Source organism: Daldinia childiae (genome assembly GCF_008694065.1).
Source record: "Daldinia childiae strain JS-1345 chromosome Unknown Scaffold6, whole genome shotgun sequence".
Taxonomy (NCBI): Eukaryota; Fungi; Ascomycota; class Sordariomycetes; order Xylariales; family Hypoxylaceae; genus Daldinia; species Daldinia childiae.
In genome coordinates, this window is record NW_022984647.1 from 1,474,700 (window position 1) to 1,490,278 (window position 15,579).

Consider the following 15,579-nt stretch of genomic DNA (forward strand, 5'->3'; position numbering starts at 1 on the left):
CAATGACCAGCGTTTTCGAGATATAATTCGTCCTCGAAAATAACTTTGGATAACTTTGGGACATGAGATGAGTAATGATCAGATGTTTTGTATAACAGAAGAACTCAATAGGGAGTGGCCATGTTTTAAGGCAAGCATTACAGACCGCTAAGCCTCTGTTTCGACATCGTGGATATGCATAGATATACGGGATGATCGACATAACTAAAGAATCCTTCAGTGTTACCCGCCTTGCCATGTCGTCATTGCTCATAAGGTGGATACATGCCAATCAAAGAATGTCAGAGAAGCAGAGAAGCCAACATGATCTTTGCAATCCATGGGCAGACAACTAAAATATACTAACACCGCTACCTGAAGTAATAGCAAACTAACAACACATGCAACCTTGTGGGGTATATTCTTCTTCAGTTCTTCAGCCCTGAACCTTGGCATAACAAGCCTGGCTGGACCCTTGTGATCGAATTTAGAGTCTTGGTATTATGTACATGGTAATAGGCTACATACCAAACCGGGACTTGGCTCCTTTTAATGAAAATGGAAATGGTTAAAAGCCGTGACCTATCAAAGACCCTTGCAGCCTTAGGGCCAACAAAAATAGACAACTCCTATGCATGTAGACAGGGGGGGGGGGAGATAGAAACTCCACAAAACCATCGCGATGCATGTCTCGGGGAAAAAAAAAAGAAAAAAAAAACATACCCAATCCAGAGACTTTTCTTAGTCTTCGTGTTTCTGTATTACTTGATATAAAACAAGCCTCAACGTCGCAGATAGTCGCGCAAGCTTTCGGGGATTTAATAGATATCTCATACGATTAAAAAATAACTTTGGGCCGTAATGTACATTCACTACCCGCTCTTCGTGGAGTCTTCCAACTTGCACAGTTCCAATACCTAGCTGCGCCTGAAAAGTGCTGCCTTAAAATGCGCACCGGCCAGCTTGGCAATGGCTCAGCCCACAAGCTTCAAAACCAACATTCAACATTCATGGCATGGGGTAAGCGTGACATAAGGAGGTTTGTAAATTAGATATTATCCTGCAGTTGTCTTGTTGGTTCTTGTCTTTTATTCTTCCTATCTCTATTTCGGTCCTCCGTTCGGCTTTCATCTCTTGCTAGTATTAACTTACTAGTCCATCCCCTACCGCTACTCCACGATAGACGAGACCGTTTCTAACCGTAGACGCCATGGCCAAGCACGACTATCCGTACAAGAAGAGCGTTAACGTCACCGCTTGGATCTTACAGATCTTGGTGTGCTTAGTGCTCCTAGCTGCGTCGGCGTGGTTTTTATGGATTTCAGAGCAGCAAAATCTTGACGAGATCTTGGGTGATTATAATGGAATTTTCACGTACGCATTCCCGTGATATTCAACAAGAAGAAATAGACGAAGGATGATAAACTGACTGGGATGAACTATTTTAGTGCCTCCGCCGGCCTTCAAATCGGCATTACCGGCCTTAATATCGTCATGAACATAGTCGAGATTATCCTAATCTCCAAGAAGCGAATGCCGCCAGCGTTATTCCTTACGAGCACCTGCATCAAGACCGCAATCTGGGGTATCATCTTCATACTGAACGTGATCGCACGCTCTGCTCTCTCCATTATCCTGACTATAGTCCTATTGTATGTATACACAACCTATCTTCCCGTATTAGCGAGGAACTTCGATAGAGATAGGTGGCAAGCACTGCCACCACGGCTTATAACCGAGGGATATGATGCTACTGGAAACAAGAAGCTAACACCAACGGCAATAGTGCGACATCTTTAATCCAACTTATCCACGCATCAATCATCGTCCACCGCAAGCGACGCGGGACCCTAACGCGGGGAAAATACGCACCCGCTATTAACCCGCAGGGCTTCGAGGAGGGCGTATATGCCCAGCCGACGCCGGGGTACTACTACCCACCCCCCACCAACACCGAATACAAATCGCCCGCTGCGACACCTCCGCCGCCCCAGTATGGAAACCCGGCAGGAGATGTCTACGCACCGCAGATACCCCCGGGCTCCTACGAGCTCGATAGCCGAGGCCGAAACCATTAAAAAAATGAGTACCAGACATAAAGGCTTGTATTATCTGATGGGTTGCATATTAAGGATGCATTGTTGCTTGTTTCGCATGTGCTTGGTTGGCTGGGCTCGGCTAAGCCCGGCTTGTTTGGCTGTTAATTATGATACCTATTCGTATGCTGCATTTAAAAGTCTCGCGTTGGACATGGTAGCGGTTATGATTATCGATAAAAATAAATGCATTAGAACAGGGTGCTCACATAAGCCCTTGCATCAAAGCTTCCATGAACAATGATTGATTTCACTGATTGTGAACTCTTTGAAGATGGCTGTTTAGCATGAGGTTCATACAAGTGGGAGCCATACCATATATATTTATATATCGGTACCTATACCAATGTCCCTTACTTCAGAGGTGCATGGTGTAGCGTCGTATCGTAGATAGTAACCTCGTGGGTGTGAGTAAAATCAGGGTTGGGGAATACCCATCTGAGACATTCGTCTTTTAAGACCTGGAAAGGGAAGCAATTGACCTTAGCTTATCTTGCATATATGTATATATATAAGCGGCTACCCTGATGCTGATTTATATACTGAGCAAGATACATAGTACACGCATACGATAGGCTAGTCAGCTTCTAAACCAATCAGAATTCCCTCTATGAAATTAACATTTGGTAACATACGACACACTGCCCCAGATTGCGCGTATTACTACTGACAGATTCGTGGGGAATGGCAATGAATTAACTAGACAAGGTTTTACTTGTTTAGTTAGTTTAAATATGATAAGCAAGTACAAAGGTCAAAGCCACCACTATGATCTTCCAATGAACCAATTGAACTAACCAGAATACGGTGAAATTCAAAGTTCCATATGACGCTAGTCTAGACCCTGAAACTTAAGACATCACATATTAAATCGTCCTATCTATCATATGAGTGTACCTGACCTAGAATGCTACCAAACAACTTGAATAATAAGCACTGCCTGCATGACAAGTCATTACTTTTTTCAGCTGAATATGGATCAGGGACGACGGCATATCACGTCCTGGAAACAAACCAGTTCTTACCTGACTTACCCGTATTGAGTAGCTTGAATTGGGCATCGTGGGTAGATGATTGGTTCGGTACGACTGTACGAGCTGCGACTCCAGTCCGATTGAGGTTCCATGCAAATGGTTGGTTAGACGGCACCTTTTTGATGGGACATCTGCACCTATTGAACTAGACTATGTACGCGGATGATTACGACAGAACTGACCACCATCATTGCCTACCTACTACATATCAGCATATATGAACTAGTGAAGTGCTCTTGCCGCAAGTTTACATGGGGGATCGTCCCGATTGGGATCAGACGGCGTGCAGGTTTTAGTTAGGCGCGCGATAGGCGTTGCGCGCCTTCCATCCCAAGTCGGGGTTTCCCTATGTACAGGTCCCTAAAAATCAGGATAGGTTGGTTACGGTCTGGGGTTCTAGCCCCTCTCCTTCCCCTTGTTTGCGACGTGTGGATGTGAGGTATCTTGTACATCGTAGTTGCCGGCCATAAGTAGGATCATTGGGCTGCCTCCCGTTGCCGTTATATCCGTCTGCTACCTAGAAAAAGGACACTTATTCCTTCTTTCACTCTCTCACATACGAAACCGATTCCTCACCGCTCTCAAAATCCTGTTTAGTTTCTTACTATCATCGTCTTCGTCGCCCATTTGCAATCAATTAACCCAGTCATTCCCTACAATCGATTCTCTTCGATAGACTCATCAACATGCCTTCCCCTCAAGAGCCCCAGCAGCAAGCTCCCATGGAGATGACTCCCGTTGACGGCGTTGTTACGCAGCAGCCTGTAGGTTTCCTTTTCCCCTGCCCCCTCCGGGTTATAGAAGGCAGTCCAATTGATATTGAAACAGGCCGCTGAACCCCAACCCGAGTTCGGCAGCATGCGTGGTGGTGAAGAGGTAAGCATATTCTTCTCTGAATAACCCCAAGAGTCTCAAATATTGACTTGTTACAGGCTGGCTGCGAGATCTGCTGCGGCCTTTGCGCCTGCGACGAGGGCTGCTGCTAAACAGCCTAGCCACTCGATTGCCGACACGCTCTCTACTACACTTACTTGAGCAGTCGGATTGAAAGTCCCCGCGATGCAGTGAAACGAGCACCACAGCCAATTGACATGTTGCACGGAAAACTCATACTCGTACCCCGCCTACTATAACCGCGAAGAAAAACTCATGCACGGATGAGTCAGCGCAAGCATCTAGGCCTCTGACAATATCGCGGCATTCGGGATCGAGAGAAAGGATCGGTATTTCCTAGTAATGATGGTAGCAGGCGGGCGAACTCTGGATTTTGGTAGTGCGGAGTCTTATCAATAGAATTCTTTCTCAGCAAATTCGATGAATTTTTTCCATTAATTTTCGTTCCACGTTTAGTCCTAGCAGCTTCAGTGATTTTTCCCATTTAAACTGTAATTCTGAAGCTGACGCTGACGCTGACGCTTATGCTGATATCGATGATGTTTGGCGACCTTAATGGTCAATTAAGCAGCGTTGAAGTAGAACCACTTCTCAATGGCGCCAGCTCCAAAGATATAATGTAAGAAATGAGGGTAGCAGAACCCGAATAACGCCTATTTCAGTCTCCAGCTAGTCGATATAAGTACTTGCGCCACATCTTCTTCCATCCCAATACTTCACGACGCCATTAGTGGTTATGATGACATCAAATACCCCATATCCCGATATTGAGGTTCGATTCCAGCCGTCAAAGTTCAGTCAAGAAGGATGCTAGGGATAAGAAAATGACAGCCGAAGTAAGCTAAAAAGGATTGATCTGCTCTGTTCGCGCGTTCGTCAGTCGAATTAAGCATTTGCCTCACGGCTTGGCGATCTCTTGGCTCTTGGCTCTTGGCTCTTTATTCTTGGCGGTGCATCGACTGGAACTGGCATCAAATGGGACCTTGATTTCGCCATCCTTCCCTCGTGCATATCCGAACCCTAACCCAAGTAACATACCGCATGCATATATTTCAACCGCCGTCTATAAAAACCACGTGTAATTATGCGAGATCGCGAACTACCTACCCCTCTTCGGCATACGACTTTAGTTCGTTTAGTTGGAAGAAATCCAATATCACAACTATACTATACAATCACTAGCATTTTTGAAGACTATAATATGTTACGGGAAGGATATATCGAGAGTGTATTTCGTTCTATTGTAAATGTATCAAACTGAGTAAAACCCCGAAGTACTACTGGCAGTTATGTACATAGGTATGTATTCATAGACCTGGTACCAGTTCACACAAAGTCCCTTTCACCTCCCCTCCTCAGCCTTGCAAGACCTGCCCCTAAATACACCCCCACCCGTTTCTCCCAAAATATTTAAATGTCGCCCCATTTCCACACGTACGTACCCTAGCTCGATCGTGCATATATGGACGTGCGTGTACTTTGTTGCGTGATGCGTATAACTAAAGAAAAAGAAAACTCGAGATCTCTTGCGTCGCCGCTAAGCCTCCGCGACTACATAGGTACCTAGGTAGGACGCATGGAAGGCCGGTAGATACTTAGATATATAGATATATAGATAGACAGACAGACGGACGGACTAATTTAACCGCCGAAGCCGGAGCCGACCGCGTCGTCGTGGGCGCGGCGGCCGAATCCTCCGGATACGTGGCCCGCGTCGGTCGGGGCGGGGATCACTTCGCCGACGGCAAGGCTGGGAGGGCCCTGGTGAAGGAAGAATTGGCTGATGGCGTTGTCGGTGGTTGTGGCGCACTCGGTCTTGGCGACGACCTTGTTGGCTCCGTCGACGCAGTACGTCTCGGCTTGGACGGAGGCTGCGAAGAAGGCTGCTGCGGCGACTTGTAGGGTTGGGAGGGCGATGTGTTGGCGCTTCATGATGGGCTTGAGTGTATGGTTGGTTGATTGGTTGGTTGGTCGTTTGGTATATGATAGATGGATGGAAGTGAGAGTTCTGGGGTCGAGTTCTTGAGGTTTGGAAGAGGTCTGGTTTATATATATTCTCTAGTAGCTGTCACAATGGCGTAAAAATAAAATACCCCATACTAGCCACCCCCACAGTATGAGATATGGATCATGTTTTTTTTTTCGATGCCGTTCTGCCGGTGTAACGATATGTACAGGTCTTTCGGATGATTCTAGGATGATAATTAGGAGCGTCCTCCGCTCCTCCCCATGTATCGACCCCGTGTGGTTCCTGGAGTGGTAACACCGTTGATGGACTAAGATCACTTGTAGGATTACATAGGATCTAGCTTGTCACGAAGTGAAACCAAACAGTAGGGAAACAAACTTGGGTGTTCCGCGGAGGGAGGCTCGGACCTAACCCTAACTACCGGAACCTACGGCTATGAACATGTTCTTTGTTGTAGATTTCTCATCTGGAATCCTAACATAGCTATTGCTTGTATGTATGTGCGGAGGTTGTAGATGTCCAAGTCACTGCAGATACGTAATTCACACTTATACGTACTTCATAGTCAAATCTCTTAGATAAATTTTTATCTATCAAAAGTAAAGGCTATAGATAGACCTCCCTATAAGCTACGAAATAGCTGCCATAGTAAGATATTCCACTATAAATTTCCCTGAGGGATATTGTATATCATATGGGGGAGGGGGGGAGGATACTGCTCATTATCCCAAAGACCTGTACATGGTCTGGGATAAACTCCATGACTGTTCGTCCGTAGTTCCCCTAGTAAAGATGATCTTTCGTATGATTGCTCATACCAAGTCATTATTCATCCGTGACAGTTCATCCGTGACAGTTCAAGTCCGTAGGAATGTCCGTCTAAGCCCGTGGATTTCCGCAACACGCGAGGGATGAAACCCCCAGATATGTTAAGCTACTAGGTAGTGCTATTCAATGCGCCGTCGTGCCTTATGATATCCTTGTTACCCCATATGATCAACATGATTTGCCTTAGGTAGTTTTACGAAAGGGTTATTGTGTCGAATGTTTTTATATGGGAATCGATTACGTTTAGGAAATGTAGTTTAATAATAGGCAATGTTTTGTTCGTATATAATTATTTTATGCGATTTGATGAAGTATACGACCAATACATATATATAGGTACTATCATTAGTATATACTCGCGCTTGGCGTTTTGGCTAAAAATGTTAAAAATACCTAGCTTTGATTGGGTATATTACGAGGTCATACCCGTGGAGTTACCCAATACCTTAGGTAATCCAGCCGCAATTCGGACTCCTAATTGCGGCCCTGATTCCTTCCCTTTTACACCTTAGGCCCTAGGTTCAATTCCTTAACTTCACAAACTCGGATATGTAGCTGATAGTGAACAACGCTGACTTTGACCGTTGTTTAGGTCTCTAAGAAACAACGGATTTAAATCCTTGACTTTTTTGCAATTCGTTATGTTGAGCTTTTACGTTAGAACCCAAAAGCATCATCTGTTATTGTTTGCTCTGGTGAATGTGTGTTCCTAATTCAGCTATACCTAATACATATCATCGTAGACGTACTTTATGGCAAATAACTACATAAGCCCATCATCTTCAACGATTCGCCGATATAGACACTTTAGCACAATAAAGACATCGGTATTATAGACAACCAAAATGCGACGTATACAAGTAGAAAAGCGACCTAATGCGATTCGACTCGTCCAGAGCCAAGGCCTTGTCTACTGTAAGACACCCGCGCCTGGAGATACTTTAGACCCATATTGGCCAGACGACAGATACTATTCTTTCAATAGCAAAGAGATCGAGCTTCTTGAGAAAGCCGGACAAGATGTCTTCGCCATGTGTCGCGAAGCTGCCGACATCATCTTAGAAACCCCGGAAGTGATCACAAGCAAAATGGCGATTCCGGCATTCGCCCTCAAACAGATCAAGGAATCATGGTATCGAGACCCTGCCTGGGGAAGTATATACGGCCGTTTCGACATCTGCTTCGGCGGGCTCGACCATCCGGACCCGAGACTGCGGGTGCCCAAATTTTACGAGTTCAACGCAGACACGCCGACGTCAGTTGTAGAAGCTGCGTCGATACAATGGTTCTGGCTCGAGCAAACAGGCCACGGAAACGATCAACTCAACTCTCTCACCGAGAAGCTCATCGACGCCTGGAAGAGGAACCTACTTCTGATCGAGAAGACTTTGGGCCATCGACCCACAGTCCACTTTGCCTTCGGACATGACGAGGAGACAGGAGAAGATGCAATGAACACCACGCTGCTAATGGACACTTGCCAGCAAGCAGGATGGGCCACCAAGTCCATGCACGTGGAGCAGATCGCCATGTCCCCCGACGGCCGGTTCTTCGACCAAGACGGCCAGCACATCGACGTCATCTTCAAGCTCTACCCGTGGGAGTTCATGGTGGAGCAAGACTTCGGAGAAGCATGCTTCAAGGACATGGAGCGGGTCGGGCAGCGCAACGCGGCCGGCGAATACGTCGGAGGCACGGTCTGGATCGAGCCGCCGTACAAGATGCTCTGGAGCAACAAGGCGCTCTTCGCCATACTATGGGACCTGTTCAAGGACGACCCGCGATCCCAATGGCTGCTGCCGACATACTTCGAGGACGAAGCGCCGGCGTCGCTGACGCGGTTCGCGCGGAAGCCGATCTTCGCGCGCGAGGGCGCCGACGTGCTGCTGCAGGCGGACGGCCGCGTGATCCAAGACGCGGCGACGGGGTACTACGGCAAGGAAGGCTACGTCGTGCAGGAGCTCGCGCTGCTGCCCGAGTTCAAGGACAAGCAGGACACGGGGTACTACCCGGTCCTGGGCCTGTGGTTCGTCGACGGCGACGTGGCGGGGATGGGGATCCGCGAGGACAAGACGCCCATCACGACGAACGGGTCGTGGTTCATCCCGCACTCCATCTCGGACGGGCCTGTCAGCTACGACAGGACCCCGATACCCGACGCGGATGAGATCGAGGCGGCGCTGAGGCTGGAGAGCTATGCGGATCTGAAGCAGTCTAATGGGGTGATGGAGTATATAGAGAGTGTAGTGGGCTAGGTCGGATGTAGTGGAGTTAGGGAGGGGGGGCGTGTGGATTGTTAGTCTTTAGTTATTGCTACCTACCGCGTACGAGTTCGTAGTCACTTTGACTAACTATACACTGAAGCCAGGCGAGCCTACGGTGGAAGTTAAGATATTCTAGGAAAATATGTGCGATGATACCTGCTAGTATTCTTTAACATACTTAGGTACTGTCTATGCTATAGTTTGTACGTACATATGTAGGTAGGTAGTTGATACCTATGTAATGTGAAGACCGCAAACCCTAACGATAGCTTCGTGCCAAGACTTTACTATAATAAACAGGGGGAGGGGTCATTTTTTTTTTTTTGGCAAATTGCTTCGGCAAATATAAGCTCAATTATGAAAACCAAAAATCATCAATTGGTCCAATCACAACCATCACATGGTTTCCTGGTGTAATGGCTAGCACTGCAGATTCTGATTCTGCCAATCTGGGTTCGATTCCCGGGGAGACCTATCATTTTGCATTTTCCGCATATTACCTACCTATTTGTTAAATCGGGTATTCTTTTTGTCAGTCAACCTTGTTGAGTCTGGCATATATAAATTCCTTACTTTTCCACCCCCTGGAATTATGCTATGCTAGGTGGTTAAGAGTATGGTACTAAGTTGCTTTTTTTTTTGTTCGCACCGACCAGCCGGTTAGATCTCTACTCCCTATATATCTACCTAGGCTTCTACTATTTTCTCCGGAATTGCTTCATCCCAGTTGATTCTATAAGTAAGAAACGTAAGAGGTAGTCAATACAAGTATAATACAATCATACCTCCTTATTCCAGAAACGAGAGCTACATAATACGTGTTATCCCTTGAATGCCTCGTGAACTTCATATCATAGCATACATATAAACTTGGAATAATAAGGTATATCATTTCCCGTTATCACTACGGAAAGTTCCAGTGACCTTATCCCACAGCGTCTCCTCACCCCTCGCCTTTCGCGCTTGTCTTTCTTGCTCCTGCTGCTTCCACAAGTCCTGCACCCGCGATGCGACTTCGGCCTTGACGCGGAATTCCGCCCTGACGGCCTGTTCTTCTGCGGCTCGGTCTTCCTCTGCCACTTTCTTTAACCGCGCCTTGAGAGTCTCCTGCTGTTCTTGTGTCAGCTCTTCTACGGGCTGCTGTGTTTGGTGCTGCTGTTGTTCTAGTCTCGGTATTATTGGGGGGAATCGAGGAATTGGACGACCCTCCTCTCTTGCTGCGGTGATCTCGGCCTCTTGCGACATCAGGCGGTGGTATAGTGTGTCGGCGTGCATTTGGATCTCTTCTTCGGCTTCGGGAGAGCGGTCGAGAGTTGATAGGTAACCCAAGGCTTTTAGTAGTCTCTATTTATAGCAAAGAGATGGTTATAATCAGCATAACTAGCTCTTCTAGAGTATTAAATAGTAATATAGCAATATAGCAATATAGCGGATAATGAAAAAGATAAACCTACAGTCTGCGTCATGTAGCACTTTTCAAACTTCCTGATCTGATCACGGCACATAGTCATGCGCTCCGTCACCGTCGGATTCGACATGCACTGCCTCCAATCGACCTGTTCGAGTGCGCAATTCTCCAGCGCCGCCTTTCCAATCTGGCTCTTGCGCTCCTTATACCCCTCCAATACGTCCATTAGCTTCTCATGATCGCTCTTGGTCTCGGCCTCGATCTCAGCTAACGGCCTGTATGTCTTCCATAGATGCGCATATCTACCATCTTGGAATTGACTTTCCTTTGGAACTACCGGTGCATTCCTCTGTTGTTGTTGTTCTTCTTCTACCTCCGTTATCGTCGGAGCTGGTTGCTCCTCTTTTGCGCGGGGTTGAGTTGCTTGCGCTGCGCTGTATTTCACTGGTGATTCTCGCTCGAGGAATTCGCGGAGCTTCGGGTCGAGCTTTCGCAGCGGGTCGTTATTCGAGCTCGACGCCCAGAGACTATCCCACCAGCCCATGGCAGATCACGATGTCTATATAAAGTTAATTGTCGGTTCACCCCATAGAATTCTTTTGAGAAGAAGCTTAGAGACTCGAGAGATGCGTAATGCCAAAATTCGTTATCGTTATCAGATCAATATATGCAACTAAGAAGATTATTCCAAGTAGGATATGTAATTCTTATAGGAGGAATAATTTCTTATAATGAGTCTATGTTTTCTCAATCTCAGTCGAGCTAGAGTTCGTTTTATATAGGTACCTACTTAACGAAACTTACAACAAAGCTATTCTAAGAGTCATAATATATAAAGATAAACTTTAAACTTCATATTTCTCCCCATCCATGCTCTGATGTATGGTGTTGCGTATACGCTAGTTGCGAATCTGAGTCGGATATGGTCGATACTGTTATTTCTTTTCTTATGCCATTTATACCATCAGGAGGGCTATTCCCACCCATAGCACGTTTCCGTTTCATAAAAGTGTTTATCTCGTTAGAGTGATCACTTTGGCTATTACTAGGGGATTTTGGTGTCTTGAAGAATGCCCTGACAGTTGGTATCGAGGCGGAAATAAGTACAATGTGAGCCTCAAGACTAAGAGTTAAGTTATTAGCATATACGGCCATATTTAAGAGGCAATGAAAGTAGTGTCCACATACGTCCAACATATTGCAAGTTTCGCCATTTGGTCTATGACAGCGGAAGTGGTTAAATTTCACCGATATGTTCAGAGTATTAGTTCTATACGTACAAGTAAGGTCATCAGTGTGAGTGAGAGCTCCGAGTTCGATTGTTTTAACAACGCAAGCTATCATGGCACTGAAATGTATTTAATAGTGAGTTGCAGTCTCCTCAACATCATAAACATGAAAGCTATGGGGTTATGTAACTTACAAGATTCCAAGTCCCATTATTGAACTCAAGAAGACTTTCTGCTTCCAATGCATACTCAAATTCCAGAAAAGAGTACACGGGAATACAGCCAGGACCAGGTCAGCCACAGAACCTAAGGCTATTACTAGTTAGACAGTTATACACTCTGGATCTCTTAGATTACCCACTTACAGCCTTGAACATAGGCACTATACTGCTCTACTGTTGGGGGCCGGCAGTAGGATTTAATAGTTTTGTCCCAGTAACCCCGAGACGGCCGGCATTGCGTATAGACGATGACGACCGTCATAAAATCTGCCATAAAATGAACACCGACTGGAGTCCATAAGAATATTCGCCTTAACTTAGATGGTGGAATGAGTTCCGACAGTAGGAAAGCGAACGAAATGCGGCCGAATAGCGGATTCATGACGGCGAAGAATTTGCACGCGTACACCCACTTCATAGAATTCCTGACCTCGACCTCGGAGAGACTGCCGGCGTGCTTTCCAAAACCCCATGAGACTGCGATCGTGAGGAGGACGGAACTGCCTATTACGCATAACTGACAATTTGCAGTCTGTAAGTTATGAAATGTTTGACTTGAAGGGGTCGGGTTATCAACGCACTAAAGTTATAACAATCATACAATCGTCCAGGCGAAACCTCCGTAGGATGCTTATGCGGACGTAGAATCTCAGAGCAACAACTAGTGTCGATATACCAGTAAAAACCCATGCAATAGCGAGCAAGGATGGCCCTAAATTCCCCGAGTTACCGCTGCCAGTATTATCCATAAGCAGCGACTTAAAGAAATTATAAACTATGTACTCAAAGCAGGAGAGTGTTGGTTCTTTAGAATAACATGTACTTTATATCTATCGTATAAGTGATAGGTGGCGGCTTGGAACAACCCTGAACTCATATGTATACAGAGTTGTCTGTTTGCCTTATTCGATTTTTGAATTGATTTAACTAATAATTCGTCATTATCTCGGATCGATCCTTGCGGAATATCTCCTCTCATAACTGGGGTAACTGACGACAACAAGTTTCACGAGTCAGATATTAGCTTAACTTGACTCGGGCTTGGTCTGACTTAGCTTTGGTAGTTGGATATATCTTCTTTTGGGGATATCTACTCGAGACAAGCGCAAATTCTGTTTATTCGGTACTTTATAAAGCATATTAATATATGTTTAAGGCAATATTATTGGTTGTCTATGGAGGTTTTGGGTGGAATATATTGTGGCTAATGTAGCAATAAAGCTACACGGTCTAAGTCTTACTTCCTCTAGAAAGTAGAGTTAGAGATAAAGTTGTTACTTTATATAGTGCCACTCAAGTACTATCGAAACTATGTGGAAATCAGAAGGAGTTGAGAGCCTAATTCTCCTTACATTATCACCATAGAAAAGGTGACTTTATTAGGTGGGTAGCGATAGCTTTAAATGATATGTTATTGTGTCGTACGAGGAGGCTCAATATCTCATGATAGCTTTATCATACAGCGTGATGAAACTAGCCTGTAAAGTTTCGTCCGCACTACCTTTCTCTCCGTAGACTATACCAAATTTTCCACATGTTCAAATCTCTACATGCCTAGCAAAGCATATATTACAACTAAACAAGGTAATGGATCATTGGTTACGAAGGACGGGAAAGAAATCGTTATTTCGTTGGCAATTAATGAAGCTTGTGGTGAATTATTTTAAGGAACCTCGTAATAGACATTCAACGACATTGCGGTCTCAGTCCATCTATAAACCTGGCATATGAAGATTGAGGAGACTCGAAGGGGTTTTATGTCGAACTAGCCGCTTATATACCGTAAGTTGTAGTACACCATAATCATGCCGTTGGGAAATAAAACGATGCGTCTGGTATATCCTTTTTATTTCTCAGAACTGCCAATGTTGCATCTCTGTGCACTAGCAGAAAGCCTATGAATCACCCGTTCCGTATCTGAGATCGTGAAGAACCATGAAGTAACAACGCCATCGATGCCCAGGAAAGATCCCCAACTTAGAACTTGCTGAACTTCTTCACCGCCTTGCCGGTTCGGGGAAGCACACGAAGAACGTTGAATCGGACCTATATACCGTACTAGTCAGTGATTTGTCTCGACCCTTGAAAGCATTGTTTATAGTATAGATCCCACACAACTCGTAGGGCGATAAGAATAACGTACAGTCTTGCTAAGAGGTCGGCATTGGCCGACTGTGACTTGGTCACCTTCCTCAACACGGAAAGCGGGAGAGACGTGCGCGGCCAAGTTCTTGTGTCGCTTCTCGTATCGGGCATACTTGGGGATAAACTTAAGGTACTCGCGTCGGATGATGACGGTTCGGTGCATCTTGGTGGAGACAACGGTGCCGGTCAGGATACGGCCACGGATAGAGACGAGACCGGTGAAGGGGCACTTCTTGTCTATGTTGAAAAGTAGAATTAGCTTCATATTTCCGGTATCATTTTTCTTAAAATTCGGCATATCGAGTCGCGAACTTCGCATGGCTTAGAGTATTTCTCAAGGCGATTCGTATAATGCAGCCGGCGTGACATAAATAATCCTGAATCCTTCTTCTAAAAATCTTTATATATTATCACGTACCGATATAGCTACCGTCAATCGCGGTCTTGGGGGTTCGGAAGCCTAGACCGACATCCTTGAACCATCGTCGGCCACCCTGGAGAGGAGAGTTATTAGTACATTGGCTTTATTAGTAGAATAAACTGATGAATGGTGTCGCCTCACCTTGCCGGGTCTTGTGGACTTAGCCTTGACCTTGGAGTTCTGGAAGATATGGGGCTGCTTCTGGAAAGCACGCTCCGACTGAACAGTCAATTCCGTCGCCATTTTTGCGATATGTTGTCGAGGTCGCAAAGGTGGTTGGGATCGGGAATCGTGATGTTGTTGTAGTGGTAGTTGCGATTTTGCGGAAACTTACCAAGATTGAAAATAGGAAAAATCTCAAAAAGTTATTGTGTGGGCTCGCTTGTGGGATGTGTGGGGATCCACCATTGTTAGGTACATGTACCTAAGAAAGATTCAGCCCCATTGTGGCTTTAAATTCTAGTACAAGGTACCTCTGCAGCTTGATGAAATGGCTGAATGGCGCATAACGATATAAAGTTAGATAGGTAGGATAAGTGGATCCTTTATCATTTATCGTAATGAAACCCCACCAACGTAATGTTCAATGTTTACAAACAACCCTGGTCTCAATTGACGCGAGCCTATGAGAATCAATTTAGCTCAACGTTATCTACATCGAACGCGCCTACATTCAGAGTTGATGAGGCATCTCTACCTACATTCCTCACAACTTTTTGCTCATAGAGTTCCTATACTTAGGACGTTGCGATTCTTTCATTTGACCCACTAGTAACGCAGTACGATAACTCCTTAACGATAGTAACATCTTAGACTATGGGACATTGCTCCCCTTGCCGAAACTTAACATAAACCTATATTCATATTTGTTACCAACATGTCTGGTCGCAACGACGCAACCCTCCCGTCCACGCGACGAACAAGAAAGTCGATCGGACTATCACCTGGGCGAAAGAAGATGGAGAAAGAAAACATCACTGTCGATGTGGCTAGTTCTTTAGCTGGTAATGGAGGTAGAAAGAAGTCACGAAGCAAGAGTATAGGTCCTGGTGGATTGGATGCTCTAAAGCCAGGATCGGGTAACAGACGTG

The 15,579-nt window shown here is 45.6% G+C and overlaps 5 protein-coding genes across 5 annotated transcripts; 2 read left to right on the forward strand and 3 right to left on the reverse strand.

Annotated features, from left to right (window-relative positions):
- Positions 1-1,189: 1,189 nt before the first annotated feature.
- GL218_06309 (putative cys met metabolism pyridoxal phosphate-dependent enzyme protein) lies at positions 1,190-2,057 on the forward strand (the record flags this gene model as incomplete). Its single annotated transcript, XM_033583017.1, has 3 exons — positions 1,190-1,353; positions 1,428-1,631; positions 1,766-2,057. 3 exons carry the CDS (start codon positions 1,190-1,192, stop codon positions 2,055-2,057), a joined length of 660 nt encoding a protein of 219 aa, XP_033434205.1.
- Positions 2,058-7,645: 5,588 nt separating this feature from the next.
- GL218_06310 (putative acid-amine ligase YgiC) lies at positions 7,646-9,055 on the forward strand (the record flags this gene model as incomplete). Its single annotated transcript, XM_033583018.1, has 1 exon — positions 7,646-9,055. One exon carries the CDS (start codon positions 7,646-7,648, stop codon positions 9,053-9,055), a length of 1,410 nt encoding a protein of 469 aa, XP_033433989.1.
- An 897-nt stretch (positions 9,056-9,952) lies between these two features.
- On the reverse strand, positions 9,953-11,016 carry GL218_06311 (uncharacterized protein; the record flags this gene model as incomplete). Its single annotated transcript, XM_033583019.1, has 2 exons — positions 9,953-10,408; positions 10,519-11,016. 2 exons carry the CDS (start codon positions 11,014-11,016, stop codon positions 9,953-9,955), a joined length of 954 nt encoding a protein of 317 aa, XP_033433990.1.
- A 308-nt stretch (positions 11,017-11,324) lies between these two features.
- On the reverse strand, positions 11,325-12,671 carry GL218_06312 (uncharacterized protein; the record flags this gene model as incomplete). Its single annotated transcript, XM_033583020.1, has 6 exons — positions 11,325-11,595; positions 11,661-11,691; positions 11,753-11,820; positions 11,896-12,013; positions 12,067-12,439; positions 12,504-12,671. The coding sequence occupies 6 exons, from the start codon at positions 12,669-12,671 to the stop codon at positions 11,325-11,327; spliced, it is 1,029 nt and encodes a 342-aa protein (XP_033433987.1).
- Positions 12,672-13,899: 1,228 nt separating this feature from the next.
- On the reverse strand, positions 13,900-14,731 carry GL218_06313 (40S ribosomal protein S11-B; the record flags this gene model as incomplete). Its single annotated transcript, XM_033583021.1, has 4 exons — positions 13,900-13,968; positions 14,066-14,304; positions 14,486-14,561; positions 14,630-14,731. The coding sequence occupies 4 exons, from the start codon at positions 14,729-14,731 to the stop codon at positions 13,900-13,902; spliced, it is 486 nt and encodes a 161-aa protein (XP_033433988.1).
- Between the last annotated feature and the right edge of the window lie 848 nt (positions 14,732-15,579).